The sequence below is a fragment of the Callorhinchus milii genome, unplaced genomic scaffold, assembly GCF_018977255.1.
Source record: "Callorhinchus milii isolate IMCB2004 unplaced genomic scaffold, IMCB_Cmil_1.0 Scaffold3, whole genome shotgun sequence".
NCBI lineage: Eukaryota > Metazoa > Chordata > Chondrichthyes > Chimaeriformes > Callorhinchidae > Callorhinchus > Callorhinchus milii.
In genome coordinates, this window is record NW_024704744.1 from 93,757,584 (window position 1) to 93,775,774 (window position 18,191).

Here is an 18,191-nt window from a genome sequence, read left to right on the forward strand (position 1 = left end):
ATATAACTGCCAATTAATTTGAGAATGCACATTTTTTTCAAAAGTTGATAGAATTTTGATCACTTTCAGAGTAATTTTGATTTCTTTGCAATCTCCTAACACAGCACTTAATGTACAATTGTCTGCAGCCTTCTATATCAGCTTGGATTCTTCATTCACAGTTTGGTAAATTGCAATGCAATTTTCCTTTCGGCGAGATTTTTATTGTGCACTTCTCTACCAACATTGCTCAAATTACACTGCAAACACTCACAGCAACGAACAATCAGATAAACCAACACATCTGTGCTGTCAGAACTGCTACAATTAGCATCAATTTAATGACATTATTCTAGTCATTGTAATCTGCTCTGTTAATTATTCCAGATATTTGCGTAGCTTTAAAGGCTCGTGAGTGGGAGAAATTGAGTCACCTCACGTCATAATGTCAGTTTGATGCATCAGTAAAGGGCTTAATGAGAGCTCCCTGGTGGACTGCTCCACAGTAAATTAACATAGAGTACTTTATTGTGAGCAGACCTGAACAATTGAGATAAACTTATGTAGTAGAAAATTATTACCTTGTGAGAGGTGTGCTTGAATGCGAGATTGGTGATAATGCAGGTATTGCAAAAGCACCGCAATGCTGACAAAGCTTAGAACATCCTTGCTGCTTGGTGTGCTTTCGGCTCAGTTGGTAGCTCTCACAACTCTGGATCCAACTGTATATTTAAATCCCAAATCTGATGAGAAATTAAATGATGTTCCCCTCCATCTGTTCAGGTGGACGTGAGGTATCTCATGACAGGGTACGAAATAAGAAGGGAGTTTCTGGTGTCCTGGCCAAGTCTCCCACATAAAATTGGCCACGGCTGTTTGTGGGGCATTGTGATGCGCAAATTGGCCCCCACTTTCTCTTACAAATACAGTACACAGGCAATACATTTGGGAGCAATTACTTGCAAAGCACTGTGAGATATTTCATATGAAATACACGGATTATTTTAACTTTGTTACCAGCTGTCCTGCCCACTACCTTCCTTCTATTGGCAGCTGAAACTCGTGTGCAGGATTTTTTTCTTCACTTCCAGTGACTGATCCTTGCTGACAGTATAAACAAATCAATTTAGGAAAAAAAACACACAATTTCTAGGTGTGCTCATGTGCGTGAAGTTATATTTTTCTTCAGTAATCTATTTAAACTCGAATTGTTTCAGCCGATCACTGTACAGTCAGCAAAGCAAGTTGGAGTAAAAAAGTAAACCTGCATGGGTTAACAAGCTAACTCTGAGAATCACCATAGTCTATACTATAGGGATTACGTGTAGGTATAAGTCAGTTGAATTTCAAACTGACAAACATCCATACATGTCCTCTCCGATCCTACAAGCAGTCAAAGAGAATAATCCGTGCACAGACAGAAATTATATGCTTTATGATTGGAAAGTGCTGGCTTCCACTTGTCTGTGGGGGAAGATTAATGGCCACATTTTCACTCTAACAGATGTGTCATTCCATTCAGTTATTCAAGTAAAAAAAATGATTTTAAAACAACCAAAAAACAACTATCAACTAATTTTCATCCTCCTGAGTGCATTACATTTCTCTGGTACTAACTACAGTGTATTTTTTACTTGATGGAATTTTTTTGGGAGCCGGAGGTCTTTACTTTTTGTATGAAGTGTATTGGTTTTCACAAACCCCATTCTATTCTTCGCTTCACTGCCAGCTAAAATAGGTTCAGGCATCAATAGGTGTCAAGCAATACATCGTCCTACTCGGCTTGTTTTAAGTGGCAGTGAGGTGAAGTGATTGTCAAGATTGATTATTGATGGAAAAAAAAACTGGAGATTTTCCTCAACCCGGGAGTAGAGTTCCTAAAGGGTCAGAGACTGCATTGGTTGGATTTGATATGGCAGGTATCTGCACCATAAAATTGTGTTTTAAAGTAGATGGGTAATCCTGAAGGTTGCCTTCAAGTGAGATCAGACTTGGATGAGTCAAGTCATCCGTATAACTGATAAACAAGATTATTTCCCCCTATGCCACAGCAGTGATCACTGCTAACTTGATGAACACTCATGGGGCTGAAGAGGAGAACTCTGAATCATATCTTATCCGAATTAACAAGACCCAAAGCACGGTCTGAATACATTATGGTCTTTTGTTTCTTTTGTTGCCTTCTGTTTAACTTTCACCATTTCACCAATAAAATACATCCTTTGCTCTCAAAAGATGGGCTCTCTGGAACAAAGCCAAATAATAGATTCATATATTACAACTTATAATTTCCTGTTACAACTGAATTACAAAAGGCCACACTATTTTTTTTACTATTATTAGTGCCTCACAAACCCTTATAGATGTCAACGCAGTTCAGTTGGTAGCCTGCTTGCCTCTGAGTCGAAGGTTGTGGATTCAAGCACACATAGGAATTTGAGCTCGCAGTCTAGGTTGAAACAACAATCTACTTTTTAGTGTTGGGAGAGTGCTGCACTGTCACAGTTGTTTTCTTTCAGATGAGACGTCTAAAGGACAGCAACTTAGTCTGCTCAGATGGACACTATATAACAATAATCATATAGTCTGCTCAGATCAACGCAATAATAATAAGCCTTGCATTTGATATAGCGTTCATTATATTGTCAAGACATCTCAAAGCACTTTATAGGATATACTGACTATGTATTTTGTGAGCAAACATTGCAGCCAGTTCGCACCAGCAATGTCCCACGAACAGCCATGGAGCGAGTGACCAATTTTAATTGGGGGATTGTTGGTTAGAACACTGGGAGAAATTTCCTTCTCTTTTTGAATTGTGTCACGGTATCTTTAAAATCCACCTGGAGAGGCAGATGAGACCTCGGTTTAATGATCTAAAGGACAGCACCCCTGACAATGCAACAACAAATTACATTTGTATAGCGCCTTTCACGTCAGGAGGACGTCCCAAACCCTGGGATGTCGCGCGACCTTGGAGTGTCAGCATAGACTATACGGGTTCCAAGTCCCAATATGGGGCTTGAACCCACAAATTTCTGATTCAGAAGCGAGAGTGCTACCAACTGAGCCAGGCTGACGTGCTGATTAAAAATCCCAAGGGAATTCTGCCTGGGGTCTGGCCGTTAATCAAATTAGTCATTGATAACTGGTCCAGAATTGTCCAGATATATTTGCCATTCACTTCATGGCCATTTATGGGGCATTGATGTGTGCAAATTGTCACGTTCACCTACAACTACAGAGTCACCTTTTGACGTGATAAGCTGCTATATCAAATCAAGGATTATTATTACAATGTTATTTAGAATGAATGGACGCATTAGCCCAATTACTTTTTTTTTAGTTTGCTGAAAAAAAGAGAGATCGTCCATGGCTAGCTCGCCTCATCTATTAACACAAGCCTTTTCTCAGTCTTCATCCTCGGATTACATTTCCCTCTCTCTTCTGTGTTGATTCAGGAGGATAAAACATCTCCTAAGTCAAAAAACAAGTTATTTCTTTAACAATCGCATTTTGTACCCAGAAATTGTTGGCAATGATGGTTTACAAAGAAGCCTCCAGCCTTGAAACCCACAAGGAAGGCTTTTATTCCTTCATGTCAAATGCCAAGAATCTGTACAAACTAAAGCTGGGTTTCTGTTTAACAAGACAGACAATTCAAAAGGCTTAGGTGAAAATCTGACTGACAGAGCTGATGTACTAGCAAACACTTTTCAGGTTTACAATCACAGTTCTGCACCTCTACACTAGTCTCTTCGAGCCCTCATTAACCAAGAATGTAAGCCTGGCTCAATTGGTAGCACTCTTTCCTCTGAGTCAGATGGTTGTGACGTCAAGCTCCACATCAAGACTTTGAACATAACAGCAACAAATTACATTTGTATAGCGACTTTCACGTCAGGATAATGTCCTAAGGCACTTGACGGTCAGGGATTTGGACCAGATCAGGTGGTTGGGATCAGGAGCGATGGAGGGCAGGGGCTTAAGGGTAGGAGGGTGGCTGAAGGTGCGGTCGAAGAGGAGGGTCTCGAGACGTGCCTTGAAGGAGGTGAGGAAGGGAGTGAGGTGAAGGGACTGTGGGATAGATTTCCAAAAGGTGGGGGCAGAGAGGATGAAGCCCTGACCACCGATGTTTGGGTGGGCAGGGTGTGGGATGTGGAGCAGGCTGGAGCCTGCTGAGCAGAGGGAGCAGACAGGTTGATATGGTGTTAGCAGGTCACAGAGGTAGGCAGGAGCAATGCTGTGGAGGGCTTTGAAGGCAAGGATGAGGATTTTGTAACTCTATCCTCTAGGGGATGGGGAGTCAGTGGAGCCAGGCGAGGTTGGGGTTTATAGGGTCAGGGAGACTGGTGCGGGAGAGGACACGAGCTGCAGAGTTCTGGATGATCTGCAGCTTGTGGAAGGAAGAGTTGGGAAGGCTGACAAGCAGAGAGCTGGCGTAGTCGAGCCAAGATGTAATAAATGAAAGGATGAGGGTCTCAGCCGCCTAAGGGAAGAGGTAGTGGCGGAGACCAAAATCCACCTAGTTCGCCTTCCACCTTCCTAGCGGTCGCTTGCACATGTGTCCCGAACTACCTATGCACTATATCCCATAATGCTATTTCCTAAAAGAAAACTATCTAATCTGTGTTTGAAGGAATCACCACTTCCTGCTTCAACCATTCCCCCAGGGAGCCTGTTCCACAGGTTCATTATTCGCTCACTGGAAATAGTGTTTGCGTAGATTCATTCTGAGGCCATGTCCTCTGGTTTTACTATTCTGGACAAGTTGAAACAGCCTGTCATGATCTAGATTGTTTTGCCCCTTTAGAATCTTAAAGACAGCAATCATGTCGCTCCTCAATCTTCTCTTTTCCAGCGTGAACATTCCCAATTTATTTAGTTGCTCCTCATAGCCCAGTCCATCCATTCCCTTGATCATTTTGGTTGCCCTCCACTGTATCTTCTCGATTTCTCCAACAGCGACGACCAGAACTATACACAGTACTCTAAGTATGGTCTAACCATACAGTGGCAGGATGACCCCACTATCTCGGGATGCAACTGATACATCCCAACATCTGGTTCGTTTTAATCACTGCCACAGAGCATTGTAGGAAAATCCAAAGATGTGTGAATGCTGGAAGTCTAAAGCTGTTTGCCTTGAAAATGTCAACCTTAGGTTTGAAGCCTGCTTCAACGTATTACAGAAATAATGCACCATTCTAAGCACTGAGCATTAAAGCACTGCAGTTCAGATACTGGAAACGGTTAATCTCGAGATTCCAATCATCTTGTGATTTCTGCAAATCAATCTCAGAACCTAGAGAAGAGGAGAGCAGTACACGTCCTTCAAATTGCAGTCTGAAGCTCTGAATTAATTTCGGAAAAGAACTGACATATGATTTTGCCATTCTGCAAGTGGGCAGATTCTGGAAGCGGTTGATAAATGAAAGGGGAGGAATCTCTTATCTGCTGGATGAAGAATCTAGGTTGATGAGTGAGACTTATGGTATAATTAACCTGTGTATGGAGGTGAATATAAAGAGGCAAGACAATATATATCACACCAGGCTGTTCCAACTTGTCCAGAATAGTAAAATCAGAGGGCACAGCCTGCGATTGAAGGGGGATAAATTCAGAACAAATCTATGCAAATGCTATTTCAGTGAGTGAATAGTGAACCTGTGGAACAGGCTCCCAGGGGAGACGGTTGAAGCAGGAAGTGTTGATTCTTTCAAACACAGATTGGATAGTTTACTTTTAGGAAACAACAACAAGATTACATTTATAGAGCGCCTTTCACGTCGGGAGGACGTTCTAAGGCGCTGGACAGTTGGATCAGGACCCGAGCAGGGGGGAAATGGTCAGGGAGAAAGGAGGGAAGGGAGGGAGCGAGGAGGGGTAGAGTCGAGAGGGGAGCTGAAGGCATGGTTGAAGAGAAAGGTCTTGAGACCGGCCTTGAAGGAGGAAAGGGAGGAAGCAAAGCGAAGGCACTGGGGGATCTCGTTCCAGAGCCGAGGGGCTGAGAGGCTGAAGGCCCGGCCACCGATGGTAGGGCGGTTAGGGCGGGGGATGTGGAGCAGACCGGAGCCAGAGGAACGGAGCTTACGGGCAGGTACGTGGGGGGATAGTAGGTCGGAGAGGTAGGACGGAGCGAGGCCGTGAATGGCCTTGTAGGTGAGGATGAGGATCTTGAATTCGATCCTCTGGGGGATGGGGAGCCAGTGGAGGCGAGCGAGGGCGAGGGTGAGGGCGAGGGTGGGAGTGAGGGCGAGGGTGAGGGTGAGGGTGGGAGTGATGTGGGCGCGAAGCCTGGTGCAGGACAGTACACGAGCTGCAGAGTTCTGAATAACTTGCAGTGTGGAGGGAGGTGGCGGGAAGGCCGGCGAGGAGAGAGTTCCCATAGTCCAGCCTTGAAGTGATAAAGGCGAGGACAAGAGTTTCAGCAGCGTGAGGGGTGAGGTAGTGCTGTAGTCTGGCGATGTTCCAGAGGTGATGGAAGGCGGTGCCAGTTGTGGTGCGGATGTGGGGAAAAAGGACAGCTCAGGGTCGAACAGAACACCGAGGTTCCTGATGGCTTTGAGAGGTGGAGAGTGCAGCCTTGGATGCTGATGCTGTCAGCGCCTGAGGTGCGGAGGCTCTGACGTGAGCCAATCAGGAGGGCCTCAGTTTTGCGCACGTTGAGCTGAAGAAAGTTGTCTCTCGTCCAGGACTCGATGTCGGACAGACAGCTGTCAGGACATCGGTGGTCGTGGCGTTGAGGGTAGAAGAGGAAAGGTAGAGTTGGGTGTCATCCGCATACATGTGGAAGATAACCCCATGTCTGCGGATGATGTCACCGAGGGGGAGCATATAGAGGGTGAAGAGGAGGGGACCGAGGACAGAGCCCTGAGGGACGCTGCACGAGACAGTGCGGGGGCCGGAGGAAAAGCCGTTTGCGGAGAGATAACATTATGGGATAGAGTACACAGGTAGTTTGGGACATATGTGCACGCGACCGCCAGGAAGGTGAACTAGGTGGACCTCGGTCTTTTTTTGTCTAGCATTTCTTATGTTCTTATGAATAGAGAATCCAAAGGTAAGCACAAAAAGCACTACTGAATGTTCCAGATATTTTATTTGAGTTAGTTGAGATTTGTTTGTGTCTGTGATCTATTTTATATATTTAATGGGCAATTCCTGCTGCTATTATTTTTGAGGGTATTTATTTTTTGAGGGCCTTAAAAGGTTTCAAGTCAAGGTGAATGGGGTGATGGACTATCAAGCCTAACCTCAATTTCCTTCAACTTTCAGCCACAAAATATACAGTCAATTCACTTTATATTCTGTGAAGCGCTTTGAGACATCTCGAAGACGCGACAATGTGCAATATCAAATGCAAGGTTTATTATTATTAACTATCTCCAGTGAACCAATTCCATGTTCAAACAGAGAAAGCCTAAACATTTCAATAATTTGAGTGCCGCTGAAATGCACCTGTGTTTCTCTTTTTGCTATTTTGAATCTGCATTCCCCTGCTTTAGTCCAAAGAACCTTTAATGAATGAAATTGTACTTTTTGGGGGGTTAAAGAAAACTTTTCTCTGGGGAAAAGGACCCTTCACAGACGGACTGCTAGCTTAAGAGAAATTCGCAGGTACCTAGATCAAGCATGAGAAAAAGTGGAGTATAAAAATGTCTCTGTCTGCAGAAAGATCGATAAAGCAAAATGCTGTCAAGCCTTTGCTTCAGTAAAGGCATCAGATTAATGGTCTTCCATCGCTTGTGGGCAATTCTCATTAAAACTGTTCAAGTCATACATTCTCTAAGTAAATGATCAGAATCCCAAACTGCAATGAAATATTGAAAATAGATAATAAGGGTTTTATGAAATATTGCTTGTTCCAAATTTTGTATTATTTTTATCCATCTCATGCTCGGGTAGGATTTAAAGGTATAATTTTCCCGGCAGCGTGGTGAATTTATGGAGAAGATCGCCCAGGAAAATCGGTTAATACTTTATTGATTAACATCTTCACAAAAAAGGGTATAATTATCTGGTTAGGAATGCGATTGATGATAATACGATAAGTGCAGAAAGAGATTCTTGCTGTTTTATTTTATTTTGAGCTATTTTAACAGTGAGTAATCCGGAGTGTGAAGCCTGATTTGCACTTTTTTTGGTACTTTCTAAGGTGTCATCTTGGGGCAGTTGATAGCAATTTTGCCTCTGGGTCAGAAGACCATGAGTTTAAAGCCAATGTCAAAACTTTGAGCCAACAATCTAAGATGACACTTGGCTGAGTGCTGCATCATTGCTGGTACGATCATTAGGGTGGATAAAATGCCCTTCACTTGAATAATACCAGAGGATCTTTAATGCCCCCGGATAGGATCTTAGTTCAAGATCTCATCCAAATGATGGCACCTCTGACAATGCAGCAATTCCCCCAGAACTACATTAGAGTCAGCCGAGACTATGTTCTCATGAACCCTTTCCTTCTGACCCAGAAAGGAAGAGACTACCAACTGAGTCTGACTAGCATGAAGCAGGGAAAAAAAAACAGCTGAAATGTTAGGAAATTAAATTTTTTCAAATTATGAAGAGCATTGGCATAATTGATTCCGGTAAACTGCGATGAAGGGTTCAAATATCAGGGGCATCCGTTAAATATTAGCAAGTTAGAAATGAGGAGGTTGCAAGGTTAATAGGCGTGTGGAATATGTTACATTTTAAGACTATTACAGCTGACACTATAAATTAGTTCAAGAGGCAATTAGATATTGAGAAAATGGATTGAGTTGGGGTGAGGGGAGGTGGAGGAAGAAGCTTATCTAATAGTTACTTTCATAATAATAATCCCTACATTTCATATAGGGCCTTTCACATCAGGAGGACCTCTCAAAGTGTAGAAAATACTATTAAGTGTAATAACTGTGTATTTTGTAGCTGAATGTGGCAGGACCTGTTCAGCTCTTGTACTCATTTCAATCTTGGTAGTTTCCTGGATTATGGGTCTTGCCCTTCACCTTGGTCTCTCAATAGCTATTAGCACTCAAAAGACTTTTTCAGTAATGTTTCTTGCTTTAAGATGTGCACAGCTCACTTCAGCAGAATCTCATCTCCTAAGGACTAGAACTATGACTTTTGTAGCAATTGCTTTTTAAGTAGTGTTGCCTTCTCACAATACAACAAAATCCAAAATAATATACAATCGCGTATTTACCAGCTTTGCACCCAGTCGCTAAAGCAGATGAATATGAGTTTAAATGATTCCTTCCACATGCAATTTTTCATAGCTGTCACATCAATACTTCATATTTGTGATAACCGAAAAATATTAAGACAATTATTTAAATATTAGAGAATAGCAAAGCGACCGTTCCATTTGCAAAAAAGCTATTTCCTCTGGAAGGAGAATCCAGAACAAGGGGCATAATCTTAAAATTAGAGTTAGGGCATTTAGGAGTGAAATTAGGAGGCAGTTTTTCACCGAAAGGATAGTGGAAATCTGGAACTCTCTCCCCCAAAAGTCTGTGGATGCTGGATCCATTCACATTTTCAAGACTGAAGTGGATAGATATGTGTTAGGTCAGGGTATCAAGGGATATGGGGAAAGGACGGGTAATTGGACTTAAGGTACAGATCAGCCATGATTTTATAGAATGGGGAACAGGCTCAAGGGGCTGAATGGCCAACTCCTGTTTCTATGTTTTCTAAGCATCACTGCAGGAGGCATCCATGGAGGCACTATTTTAGTTGTTGTTTGCTAATCAATGAGTTTCATTGTGCTATTATATTCAATGACATGATAAAAAATGATGGGACTGTCAAGTGAAAGAATATGTGAATCTGCCTTTTAAATACTATCGACACTGTGTTTATATCACTATTCCAAAACTAGTTCACAGGTGAGGAATGCTAAGTTCCATAATGCCAAGTCACAAAAATGCTCATTCAATGCTTCTAATAAAGCAAATAACTATATTATCTTTGTGAACAGAAATAAATTTGTGTTAAAATACATGAGATAAGAATCAGCATATCTGCCTTTCATCAGCCCTAAATCCTGCCCTACAAACAAACAGTTGGTGCTTGGCCCATGTTGACTGAATCATTCTCCTAGTAAATACAATAAAGACTTGAAAAGTGCTATATCAAATGCAAGGATTATTATTATTATCACATACTGCTTTTATTGCAGTGTGGTGTAATAAGAGTTCTCACATGTTATAAAAATAATATTTAAGTATTCTGAAACAGAGTGCAGTGTGCAGTTAATTTTAGAGGATGGTAGATGTGGCCAGTCTACAGTAAAAGCATGTAAATAAAACAAACTCCATTATAGAACATTGGTTCTGTATTGAATACTGTAGAGTATTCTAGAGACGCAATCTTAAATTTAGTGTTCAAGAGCCAGGATTTAGCAATCTGGATATCAGTGGGCCTTTGGGCTCAAGTGATCATTCCAGTGTTTGAACTGATACGGTCTTGGAGGATAAGGGCAAAAATAATTCAGAAGTATATGAGTTTAGGCCAGCAAAATTAGGAATCATGAAAAGAGCTCTAGACAGGACTGAGATACACAACTAGAAACTAAAATAAACGTTGCAACGTTTAAACGTATAAGATGAAAAATACATATGTATTTATAAGAAAAAAAATGAGTAACATAAAACCATGATAGCAAAATAAGAAGGGAAGGGTGTAGGGAGCACTGAGTTGCTTACAAGAGATGGCTAAAAATAACCGAAAAGACCATTGTTAGATTGAATAGGAAAAAAAAGGCAGATAGCAGATAACATCGAGAGGCATTCAAAGAAAGGTGATGCTCATAGTAGGAATCAGATGAAAGCCTAGTAAAGCCATAAAAGTTGGGAAGAGAGGCAAAGTTGGGAAGAGAGATTCTACAGGATCAATAGGTATTCTGATATGTTACATAAATCTGTACAGTAAAAATAATCTTTGCATTTGATATAACGGCTTGTCACAAAATCCTTCCCTAATGTGTTGGAATTCACTCAGGAATTGTGCAGAATATCCAACAATCAAAATGTACATAAAGCTTCAAAATTAATAACTTTAAAGATGGTTAAGGCTCATGGTGTTAATGATGAGTGAGCTCGCTGGCCTAAAAAGCTCTGCAATTAGAAGCAGAAGGTGGTGATAAATACAAAAGGCTCCATGTATGTGCAGTGATTAGTAGTTGAGTTCGGCAGGGGTCTGTTCTAGGTCCCCTGCTGTTCCCACTATCCAAAATGACCTGGAGGAAAGCACTTCTGGTAATGCAGCGGTTGCTGCCAGATGACAAACATAAACAGAACTGAAAGAGATCAGGACAAATTAAACAGATGGGGCAGGGAATGGCAGATGGATTTTAATCTGACTAAATGTACAGTGATGCATATTGGAACAATAAATAGCAAACATGAGTATATAATGAAAGGTTGTTCATTAGCAAAGGTGGAAAACAGGAAAAGGATTTTAGAGTGATCGCTGAACGAAAAGTTGCAGTCAGTATGCACCATCATCATTAAAGCTGGTCAACAACAAGCTCCGTCTTGAGAGAATTTCAATAACGGTCAAGTTATACATCACTGAGGTCTGAAATTCCACTTAATTCTAGTCTTAGTTTCGCCCACAAAATATATAGCCAATTCACTTTACAGTCTATTCTGTGAAGCCTTTGAGACGTCTTGAAGATGTGATAAACTGTTATATCAAATGCAAGGACTATTATTACTTTTATTAGTCCATAAGTCTAATTTTGTCTTAAAATTTAAGTTTGGGCAGAATTGTGGAAAATTCGTAAAACTCGTCTTAAATTAGGAACAGCTTGTTAAAAAAAAGATTGTAAATTTTTCCAGAAATTTAAGTCTTTCCGGCAAATACTAGGTGGAATTCTGGGCTTCTGGACAGGCCACATTTGGAATACTATGCAATGTTGGGCATCTTGCCATCAAAAGGATTTTGATGACAGATGTTCTCATTTAGGAGATAACTTTGTGATTCAATCCAAGACACTGTTTGTGGAACACTGCTGTTTGCAATCGACTGTCGCGTTTCGACCACAAAATATGCAGTCAATTCACTTTACAGTATTTTCTGTGAAGCGCTTTGAGACGTCTCGAAGACGTGATAAGCCGCTGTATCAAATGCAAGGATTATTATTATATCAAATGTAAGGATTATTATTATTACTTAAACAGACTCCAAGCTTGTGCTGCTGAGGTGGAAGGAACAGTGCTGGTGAAGGCAGCAGGACTGCACTGAATAGTGAAGTGGAGACGTGAGGACAGATGAATACTGCAATTCATTCCACTGAGGGATGGTGGGAGTATTTATGTACATGTTTCCCTCAGAACATTAAATAGGCAGGGTTGAATCTACAAATAATATGTGATAAGGCTTGATGTGCTACAAGACAACTTTGTCTATGTTTTACATTCTTATTTTAATGGAAGTGCTGTATATCTCATTTTAGAAAGATCACAGAACAATTTGCACTGCACATAAATGTGTCAACGATTTTTGAAGTGGCACTAAAAATAATATTGTGCGGATACTAAAACCATCATAAATTTCACCAGCCTGACCCAGTTTTTGTGAGTAATCCATACAGTGAGGAGATAATTCAACTGAAAATGGTGACTGTGGGTCAATGTGATCATAAAGTACTGTTTTATTTAAAACAAATAAGCGACAACAATCTTGAGGACAGGGAATAAACTAACTTTCAGAGTGATCCAGAACCAAGAACTACAAACAAACGGTAGATATTAAACTTTTTAAAAATATTTGTGGGACACTGCTGTGCGCAATTGGCTGTCACGTTTCGTCCACAAAATATACAGTCACTACACTTTACAGTATATTCTATGAAGTGCTTTGAGACTTCTCGAAGATGTAATAAAGCTCTATATCAAATGCAAGAATTATTATTATTATTAAACAATGTGAAATGTTATCAAGGAATTATTGAGGCAACATGAATGTCCATAAGGTAATCCACATTTCCACACAGTGATCCATTGTGCTCACACATATAGTTCCTAGTGTGTGTATTCTGAATTTGGTTAGTTAGTTAGTTGAAAACATGATAATTAAACAATCTAGAATTCCACAAGAAGGCTTACAGTTTCTAAAGGAACTGCCCAAGTTGTAATAGTTAGCCTAGCATTCGATAAAGTGCCTATAACGTCAAAATATCTCAAGCACTTCACAGGGATTTGCTGTCAAATGTATTAGCTGTATTTGTAAGTAAATACTTCAGCTATGATGCCGTAGCAAGGTACCACAGTTGAATGACCAATGATATCTGGAAGACCTGGCCAGGATACTGGGAGAAACATCCTTTTCATTACAAAATAGCAATGGGATTTTTAACATCCACCTGCACAGGCAGACAAGATCTCAGTTTAACATCTCATCTATGAATGATATGGGATGCACCAGTTGGAGGGTACAGTGGAGAAGGTGGAATATAATAATAGTAATACACCAGAATGGACAGGCAAAAATTTAATTAAAAATTTCCTTTCAAATACTGCAAAGAAGGGGAAAGGATTTACCTGATCCGATTTCTTCTTCAAAGAATTATGCAAACCTTCTGAACATTACAACCGGTTCAAACACAGCTCTTTTTAAGCGACTGACACAGCTTTCGGGTTAGAAAACAGATAACAAAAGAAAAATCTATATCCCTCACCTCTGAACTCTTGACGGAGGAGCAAAAACTCCACGTTTTGGTGGACAGGTGAAATACTGCACTCCTCCTACAGAGCCATCATTCTTGCCATTGGGTTTATCCAGCTCAATCCCATACCAATAACCTGTAAAATTATATATGTAAAATTATCAGAGATAAGCACAACAAATCATAAAATCTTCATTTTATTTGCACATTGTCAGAATGTAAAAGGTCAATAATTTACCTTAATTTAGACAATGCTCATCCTATCTAAGAACATGAGATATGTGATAACAAAGAGCCATTCAGCCTATATAATAATAATATATCACATGATGCAGATTTACCCTACACTGGGACTGAAATTCCATTTGCTACTAAATAGCGGTTGTAACAGGGAAATCTCATTTAATTGCTGACATTGTGCAGCTACTCTTAATATCGACCAGAATTTCAGTCCATGTTGATTTCCTCAAATCCATTCAAATCTCTTGGGATAACACAACCAGAGGAACCTTCATCCACTGGAAGTTTGGATCCTGGAACCATCTGATCAAAAATCTAGGACATCAAATCCTTCATTCAACCAAACCATTCAGCACTGGCCAATTACATTCCACAGCTGACATCCTTGGTCCCTGTAACAATAATCCTTGGTCTTGATAGAGCACCTTAGCACATCATCGCAATGTCTGAAAGCACTTCATCAGGTTTATACTATAAAGGCTGGTGACTGTATTTATTTGTAGGTGAACAGAGAAGCCAATTTGTGCACAGCATTGCCCCATAAACAGCTAAAAAGTGAATGATTTATTTTATTGTTGGCCAGAACACCGAGAAAAACTCTCTTCTGTGTCATACAGTGACAGGGCATCTTTCAAGTCCACCTGCTAAATACCTCATCCGAAGAGACAAAATAAAGAGGAAAGCTAGGATGATTGAGCAATTTGAATGGGAATTTGACAAACATTTGCATATATATTTAAAAAGCATGGGAAAACAGCAGGAAAATGGGGTTCGAGTAGCTAGCTCCAGCTGGGAGCCAGCACAACATGAGAATAATGGACCGAATGTTCTCCTCCTGAAAGCTGTTCTTAACCTCTTCAGATTTTATGAATGAGAATTATGCTGGCAATAAACTAAAGGCAAGATATGCATGAAAGAGCAAGAGAAAAGTATACAGTATAAATGTGTAAATCATATATTGGTGTTTAGAATTGTCTTTATTATTGTAAAACAATCACTTGACTTTTTTTTATTTTAAATAAATTACCATCCTCGATGGAAACAGTTTGTTTTCTGAATTATGAATTTTACTTCCAACAAAAAAAAAACTAGCACAATAAAGGAGCGTTGCCATTTAATTTTAATGAACAGAGTTACTGACTCTTACAGTGAATTAAAAGCACTGCACTTAGTAATGTGCTAATTTTTACTTGCCTCCATAAATCTGCTTTCATTCAAGGTCAAGTTCTGTGTCAAATATGTCAATGATCTCTCTTGATACTGACTCTATTTTATCATTGCCAATAGACTAAGGTTGGAGAGAGATGAGAGTTATTTCTTTCTACAGACTCAAGGTAATAAAATCTTGATAAAGGCCATGTAATGAATAATTATTGTTCCCAATGCTTTCCCCATTAGTTTTCCCCATTTAAAATTTTATTATTTTGTGTGCAAGATAATCGGTTTAGTTTGCTGTAAGTAACAGATTAGATATAAGCAAATTTCGAGTTCCGAAACCTAAATACAATAAACTAAACTACAAGCATGTGCATAGTGTATTTTGTGTAAAAATAAACACGTCAAAATATAATTCATTGGTTAAAGTCAATGTCTCAATATAGGCAAACAGAGCAGCAGATATCAAAAAAACGTTTGATGTTTAGTCTATTCCTGGAGGAAATAAAGCTTAAATAACTGAATGTGTTTCAAGTCTAAAGGTTTTAAATAATAAACATAATTCTCTTGTCACATTAATTTCTAAAGTTGTGCCCTTGTGATGTACCAATTCATATGTCACAAGGTTTTCTTTCATTCTGCATGTTTCTCGTCAGTTGTAACGCTGCCTCAATTGTCTTATAAATTATGCCATCACCCCCACAATAACTTGAAGACTTCTAGTTTCCAGGAACAGAGACAGCAAAAAGTAAATAAAATGATCAGAAAATCCTACCGCTGAGTTTAACACATATTTCCTCTTATGCGAATGCATAGGGAAAAGTGGGATAGTGGCAGGATCAGAATTATTTCTCGGCACTTATTTTGCTGAAGATAACAATTTACCCCAAAATAACATGGAAGGGGGAAAAAAGCACAAGTACGGAAGGTAACACAATGCAATGTCAGCACCACAGCGTAGCAATACAGAGAAATGTGTCGAGGGGTTTCATGCGCCATTGTTACCATGAGTCAGTTCCCAATCTCACTTGAGGCACCGAATCGAGATTGCGGGGTGCAAGTCAGATGCTTTTTCACTTGGAGGAGGGGGAAATAATAATAATAATCCTTGCATTTGATACAGCGCCTTATCACGTCATCGAGACGTCTCAAAGCGCTTCGCAGAACATACTATAAAGTGAACCGACTGTGTATTTTGTGGGCGAAACGCGGCAGCCAATTGCGCACAGCAGCGTCCCCACAAACAGTCGTGGATTGAGCAACTGAATGTTTTTTTTAAAAAGGATTATTTTTTTAAAAGCGATCGGCCAATCGACTAACAACCGGGTGCCTACTGACTGCTGGGTACACAGAGTCGTGCGTGTGGAGTAAGGAAACTTGCCCAACATTTCGCCATGACCCGCCCGGGAATCATCCAACCAGTCTCGTGCATCTCCTAATGCTGGTTCAGTGCAAAATTAGTGGGGCCATGAAAGCAAGTGTCCTCCCAAGGACTCCAAAGGGAGTTTGAAAACCCCAGGCTCATATTCTCGCAATAATATTATAATTCCCCCATCCTTCTCCTCAACAGTTCCTTAAAAGAACACCTTATTACATTTATTTTTTAAAATATATTTATTGTCCATATCGCTTTAGTTGCAAATACATTCAACTTTATAAAGGTTGCAGAACAATTCCTTCTGGTCTTTACAAAGAGACTGAAAATGCCGTCAATCCCATCCAATCCCCTGGTGGTTCTGATGTTCCATGAATATTTACCATTAGATAAAAGGAAAAATTATTCATCAGCCCGAGAATTTACTGAGCATTTCCTTGGGCTATGAAATGGATTTTAAACAGACGCCTGTGTTTAATTGAAACTCAAAGTCTTCGGGGTTTACCCACCTAAGACAATAATGCAAATAATATTTTCGTTCCTGCAATATGACAAATGTTTGTAAATTTCTTCCTTCTCAATTAAGTGAACAATATAAAGGTACAGATTTTCACCAGCATTGTTTTCAGCTTCTGACAAGTAGGCTTGAAGGGCTCGCCTCCTATTTGTGATGCTCAGCTTGTATTCATTTACATAGAATCAGTTATGTAGCGCACAAAAAATATTTACTGAATAGTCGCAGTGCTGTAAATCATTAATGAAGACATGAAAGAGCCCCAAACGAGGCCAACCATAAAGGACTTGTGCAGGCAGCCAGTTTTGCTTAAACGCATAAGGATATTTATTTCTCCAATTCTCTTCTAAAAGTTTTTATGGATCCTGCTTCAATTACCTTTCTGGTAAAGGAAGTAAACAAGGAGCCAATCCTCAACTATCCAGCACTTTGGGATGTCCTCCCATTGTGAAAGGCGCTATAGAATTCAATTTTTTATTGTTGTTACAGATGCATCCCAGGACAGAGTGTGGAATGTGGAAACAATAATAATCCTTGCATTTGATACAGTGCTTTTCACGTCTTCTAGACGTCTCAAAGCGCTTCACAGAATTTGCTGTAAAGTGAATTGACTGTATATTTGTGGGTAAAACACGGCAGCCAATTGCACACAGCAGTGTCCCGTAAACAGTCGTAGATTGAAACAAATATTTGTGGAACTCTGTCTGGTTTCAATACTCTTAATGATGGAGATGGGTTTTGCATTTGTCCAGACACCTGGCTGACCAACAAAAAATTCTAACTTGAACAAAACACAAAATACTGCAAATGCTGGAAATCTGAAAGAAAAACAGAGAGAGCTGGGAACACTCAGCAGGTCAGGCAGCATCTATGGAGAAACATAACATAACATGTAGGAGCAGGAGTAGGCCATTCGGCCCTTCGAACCTGCCCCGCCATTCAATCATGGCTGATCTTGTAATCTAACTCCAGCTAATAACCTGACCCTGCCTTATCCCCATATCCGTTAATCCCTTTTGCAATAAGAAATCTATCTATCTCAGTGATAGATAGAAAGTGAGTCAACGTTTCGGGTCCACGACCCTTCGTCAGACACTTTCCTTTCTCCATAGATGCTGCCTGACCTGCTGAGTTTTCGCAGCTCTCTCTGTTTTTGTCTTAAACAAATTCTAACGTTTTGGTGATGTGAGGATGGAACATGCGGGTGAACGTATAGATCCCAGAAAAAATACATAATTCATTTATCCTGGTAAAGCCTGTTTAAAGTA

General features: G+C 40.2%; 1 protein-coding gene across 5 annotated transcripts in view; it reads right to left on the minus strand.

Moving 5' to 3' along the window:
- clip3 (CAP-GLY domain containing linker protein 3) overlaps window positions 1–18,191 on the minus strand; it is a 140,308-nt gene that overhangs the window by 26,163 nt on the left and 95,954 nt on the right. For all 5 annotated transcript variants that reach the window (XM_042332804.1, XM_042332803.1, XM_007896823.2 and 2 more), the window contains one exon: window positions 13,652–13,775. In XM_042332804.1, the coding sequence (XP_042188738.1) occupies window positions 13,652–13,775 (124 nt within the window). The remainder of the gene's footprint in view (window positions 1–13,651; window positions 13,776–18,191) is intronic.